The sequence below is a fragment of the Sphaeroforma arctica genome (genome assembly GCF_001186125.1).
Source record: "Sphaeroforma arctica JP610 unplaced genomic scaffold supercont1.694, whole genome shotgun sequence".
Lineage (NCBI taxonomy): Eukaryota > Ichthyosporea > Ichthyophonida > Sphaeroforma > Sphaeroforma arctica.
In genome coordinates, this window is record NW_014039864.1 from 43,744 (window position 1) to 49,740 (window position 5,997).

Here is a 5,997-nt window from a genome sequence, read left to right on the forward strand (position 1 = left end):
GTTCCGAACTTACCAAAGGTCATACCACGCTCATAAACATATTCGTTTCACGGGAGTACTATACTCGTTCCCAACTTACAAAAACCATACCACGCTCATAAGCTTCTGCATGATCTCGGCCTCGTCCACGTGCTTGTTTGCCGGGCTGCGTTTCAGTAGCATGTCACAGTACTTGGCCAGTAGCTCAGGGGCCTGCGGTATCTTGGCGCCCATCGTGTGGTTGACAATGCTCCTGCACGCCTTATCTAGCCCAGCCACAAACACATCGTCCGTCTGTAGGGCATTCTGCACCAGTTGGTGATAGCGTGCGTGTACTGCTAGCAGACACTCCACATAGCTGCGTGGTTCCTGTGCGATGGATGGGAGACGGGTCGTCTGAGTGTGTGCATGGGGCGAGAGGCTGATAGGAGACGAGTCGTCTGAGTGTGTGCATGGGGCGAGAGACTGATAGGAGACGGGTCGTCTGAGTGTGAGTATGGGGCGAGAGACTGGGTGAGTGCAGCCGAGTGAGCTGTACTACAGAGTTGCGTGCAGGCCTGTAGATGCCGACAGCACCCTTCCCTATGACAGTGAACAAACATAGACACGGACTGGCACACACCTGTTTATGGTGGTTGATTATAGTGAGACTAACGTATGTATAGAGTGTATGTGATGAGTGGTGTTTGGTCGTTTGATATGCAGTGAGTGTATGTGATGAGTGTTGTTTCGTCATGATGAGTGTTGTCTGGTCATATGATATATAATAAATGTGGTTAAGTCATATAATATACAATAAATTAGGTTAAGTCATATAATATACAATAAATAAGGTTAAGTCATACAATATACAATAAATAAGGTTAAGTCATACAATATACAATAGATGAGGTTAAGTCATACCATTTCCTGGATAGCTGCGATCTGCTCCCGTCCCACCGCAGTGACATACGTCTCAAACTCGCGCAACAGCACATCCACTCCCTCGGGCACTCGCCTCAGCAGACGGTACATGCGACTCAGGTCTGTATAGGGTATGTATGTGAGGTCAATGGGCTATACATGTGTGTCGTCTAGAATGGGAAAGGCCACTCACTCCAGCACACCATTGTGTCTATTACTATACACAAATATATGCCTAAACTACAACACATGCATAAACTACAAACATATACATAAACTACAAACACATAAATAAACTACAAACTCATACATAAACTACAAACACATGCATAAACTACAAAGACATGCATAAACTACAAAGACATGCATAAACTACAAATACATGCATAAACTACAAACACATGAATAAACTACAAACTCATGCATAAACTACAAATACATACATAAACTACAAACATATGAATAAACTACAAATAAATGCATAAACTACAAACACATGAATAAACTACAAACTCATGCATAAACTACAAATACGTCCATAAACTACAAACATATGAATAAACTACAAACTCGTGCATAAACTACAAACTCGTGCATAAACTACAAACACATGCATAAACTACAAACACATGTATAAACTACAAACACATGTATAAACGACAAACACATGTAAAAACTACAAACACATGCATAAACTACAAACACATGCATAAACTACAAATACATGCATGAACTACAAACACATGCATAAACTACAAACACGTGCATGAAAGTGAGCCAAGCGCACCCAGCCTACCATCCACGTCCTCGTTCTTCATGTAGCTCTGGCATTCGCCCTTGAGCATGTCCATGTGCGCAGACACCAACTGGTATTCGCACTCGCGGCTGTGCTTGGCAAATGAACTGGAGTGTATCAGTTTGCGCGCGCGGATCTCCTCCTCTTGCAGCCGCGCCTGCAGTCGACCAAGTCAGTACGCATAAGGGGGAGGCAAGGCGGTGAGGTATGTGACAGATATGTGACAGAGGAATGACAGGCATAGGGTAGTCTATGAGTCATGTGCGGGTGGATGTATGTGTGCGGTGTGTGCATTGGCTTAAGCCATGGGCTGTGTGACTGAGCAGTGATAGACATAGGGTAGTCTGTGGGTCATGTGCGGGTGGATGTATGTGTGATATGTGTGGATATAGTATGTACAATGTCTGCCTGACTACAACATACACTCATAACCACACATACTATGTACAATGTCTACCTGACTACAACATACACTCATAACCACACATACTATGTACAATGTCTACCTGACTACAACATACACGCATAACCACACATACTATGTACAATGTCTACCTGACTACAACGTACACTCATAACCACACATCTTTGTACAATGGCTGGTGATTACGTGCGTCAGTATACTCTCAAGCGCAAATATGATCTCGAACGAGCGGGCGAACGCAAGTGAGTGCGAAATGAGTATTTCCAATAATGAATACAATAGCCCTCACAAGAGTGTTTCTATTAAAAGATACAATAGCACTCACATGAGTATTTCTATTAAAAGATACAATAGCCCCTCACATGAGTGTTTCTATTGATAGATACAAGGGCCCTTACACGAGTATTTCTATAATTAGATACAAGTGCCCTTACATGAGTATTTCTATTTATTGATACAATAGCCCTCACGTGAGTATTTCTATAATTAGATACAAGGGCCCTTACATGAGTATTTCTATTTATTGATACAATAGCCCTCACGTGAGTATTTCTATAATTAGATACAAGGGCCCTTACATGAATGTTTCTATTAATAGATACAATAGCCCCCACATGAGTATTTCTATTAATAGATATAATAGCCCTCACATGAGTGCTTCCATTAATACATACAAAAGCCCTTACATGAGTATTTCTATTGATAGATACAATAGCCCTCACATGAGTATTTCTATTAATAGATGCAATGGCCCTTACATGAGTATTTCTATTTATAGATACAATAGCCCTCACGTGAGTATTTCTATAATTAGATACAAGGGCCCTTACATGAGTAATTCTATTAATAGATGCGATAGCGCCCTTCCATGAGTATTTCTATTGATAGATGCAATAGCCCTCATATGAGTGTTTCTATTAATAGATACAATAGCCCTCACATGAGTATTTCTATAATTAGATACAAGGGCCCTTCCATGAGTGTTTCTATTAATAGATACAATAGCCCTCACATGAAGTATTTCTATAACTAGATACCAGGGCCCTTCCGTGAGAGGGTGCCATGGCTGGTCATACCTCCGCCTTCTTCATGTAGTCTGAGCAGTTGTTCTCTGACAGGTACACATTGCTTTCCCTCTGATAGAACTGCGCCGTCTCGGCTAAGAATTGTTTCTCGAATGTTTCTTGGTACACCGACAGTTGTCCAGTGCCGGGTTGTTGATAGCCTGCAGCGAAGAGATAGTTAATAAAAATTTAAAAAAACCAAACAACAACCACCAGGGAAGTACGTTGAGAGTTGATAGCCTGCAGCGAAGAGATAGTAAATAAAAGAAAAAAACCAAAAAAAAACCACGAAGGAAGTCACACACATACCGTTACGTAATCAGCACACACATACCGTGACGTGATCGGATCTCGGGGGCTTTGAAAGTACTGTCTAATTCGACCAGAGAGGAGATGACGCCCTGCACCTCCGACGCATTGATCATCTCGCCGTCTCTGTCCTTCTGTATGTCCTGTGTGGCAAAGTGGGCGACAAATGCACCCGCTCCGAGAATTAGGGCACGAAAAAACCCAAACGACCAGGCGGAGATTGGTAACGCTAAATATTACGTTATATTGATATTCAAAGCCTGACATAACAGCTCAACCTATCTGCAGATTTACAGACGTCGCCTTCTGCGTGTATAGACACAACCACACTCACACCCACAATATGAATATATATATACATATATGTGTTTAGATAAATGATCTTTGTACACAATAGCCCATATAAGAGTTCAAAACTCTGCGTGGTTTGTGTATGTCTGAGCCTACAGCGATACAAAGAGTAAAAAAGCGTGCAGGTAGATGCATTATCCTCATGTATTCCAGAACAACTGCACATGACACATTGTCACATATGCGAAGTGAAAGGGCATGCTGGCTGATTACACATACCGAGAGGCCGTAACCCAAACCCAAATTTTGGGACTGCTCTGAACCTTAACCCGGATACCTACACCATCCTACTTCATTCAGTCGACATCGACCTTACAACACACTGTAATACAAATGCACGGTTGCAGTACTAACCTGCAACAAGTCTTTGATCATCCTTTCCTGCACTTTCTCGAATACATATGTCTTCCATTGTTGGAACGCAAGCGGACCTAAGTCACTCGGGCAGTCTCTTCGACTATCCGAGCCGGATTGTGAGCTGAGAGCACATACAGATAGAGGGAGGCTAGTGTGACCACTCATCGTACAAAGTAACCCGAATTGCGCGCTATAGTATGCAGATAGTGGGTGGCAGGTGTGGACACCTATCGTACAAGTTAATTCCGGTCAAGGTACGTATATGCCAACCATGATACTAAAGGCTGTTCCAATTGGTAAATGTGGCGTGTAACAGCGCCGGACTTCCAACTTATGTATTCAGTTTGCAGATGATTTTACCGCATACAGGTACACACTTAAATGCACCCGTATATGGGATACTACTTGCCAGTTGGCCACTTTCACCGGGGTGGCGTACATGCAAAGTGACGCTTCACACGCGTGCAAGGTCTATAAATTAGTAATCAGAAGCTGCCACATATGTATTCCCACAGCCAATAGTGGCCGGTGCAATGACCAGCATGTCTGACATTACGCACACACACGGCATTACACTCAAGTCGATGCCCACACCTGTACATATGTTGCCTGTATTTATCCTTCTCGTCCTTAATCCACGTGCTTTCCAGATACCTACACTGAGAGCGGATGATGTTGGACCCGATGGAGTACACTTGCCACTTCGCATGGTACACGCTCGTTAGATTTCCCGCCATAATTTCCTGTTATAGAGATAGCCCCGTGAGACATAATAATACCTATGCGCGATGTATTTCGCCTCAAGGTCGCCACCTATTTAGTACCAGTTCTTCATATCTAGATATTCGCCAAAACACATTAAAAATGTTTGAAACAGAGACTAAATGATATATTACTTGGACTAGTACATATTTGAAAGCTAGCAGGAACATAATTTAGTATGGAGCTAAGATTTATTATTGTAGGGTGTTTGTCCATGTTTTTGTCTCGGGTTGATATTTATGCAAGCAACAAAATAGCATTGGCATGACGTCTCACTTGCCCAATCAAAGTTTCCTTGATATTGTATTGGCGCGTTTGTATACCAAAGAACGATACTAGAATATAAGTTAATAACAACATACAAAGGTTTGATCCTGACAACGAAAAGTTGGTATAAATCGTAAAGGTATCGAAAGCTTAGATAAATCGTTTTTTTTTCTCGCATATCCAGACACATATCGGTTCTACACTTCTGGCAACGAGGTCCGTCGATTGTTCGGAATTTCCATTCCCATGGTGACAACGTAGTCTTTGCGTCTAAACATAGCACAAGCATACCCAGTTCGGCCCGTTACACATATCCAAAGACGAGTAAAGCCGGGCTTAGCGAGAGAAGTAATATATCGAATTATGCATGGTGAACACGACCACATGCCAATCGAACGTATTCCAAGTACTAACAAACACACCTTGCACGCATCTTCGCAAGTTTGTCTGAAGAACTCCTCCAAACTGTAATATAATTTATCACTCAGCGCCTTCGGAACCGCAGTGCACAAGAAATAGGCTTCTTCATATATGAACATCCATTCTATGTCAGGCGTCTGCAGAGTTCGTGTGCGGGTTCAGTGATAGCTTAAAAACATGGCAAGTACATCGAGTTCCGGAGATGAAGGGTGCCATCATTATTGGACATATATGTGGCGCTTGACTACAAGAAGTACTAGCAATATAATAAGGCGTAGAAATATGACAATTTGACATTGTGTCATTTATATATAAACACACACACACACATATATATATATAGATATATATATACACATTCATAC

At 42.2% G+C, this 5,997-nt stretch overlaps 1 protein-coding gene across 2 annotated transcripts in view; it reads right to left on the minus strand.

The window, feature by feature from the left end:
* The window catches only part of SARC_08090, an 11,162-nt gene extending 5,392 nt beyond the window's left edge, over nucleotides 1-5,770 (minus strand). For both annotated transcript variants that reach the window (XM_014297949.1, XM_014297950.1), the window contains exons 1-8: nucleotides 5,635-5,770; nucleotides 4,778-4,926; nucleotides 4,181-4,304; nucleotides 3,501-3,618; nucleotides 3,179-3,327; nucleotides 1,679-1,835; nucleotides 883-1,004; nucleotides 91-348 (exon numbers count right to left, since the gene is read on the minus strand). In XM_014297949.1, the coding sequence (XP_014153424.1) occupies nucleotides 91-348; nucleotides 883-1,004; nucleotides 1,679-1,835; nucleotides 3,179-3,327; nucleotides 3,501-3,618; nucleotides 4,181-4,304; nucleotides 4,778-4,926; nucleotides 5,635-5,751 (1,194 nt within the window). In that variant the 5' untranslated portion in view covers nucleotides 5,752-5,770. The remainder of the gene's footprint in view (nucleotides 1-90; nucleotides 349-882; nucleotides 1,005-1,678; nucleotides 1,836-3,178; nucleotides 3,328-3,500; nucleotides 3,619-4,180; nucleotides 4,305-4,777; nucleotides 4,927-5,634) is intronic.
* Between the last annotated feature and the right edge of the window lie 227 nt (nucleotides 5,771-5,997).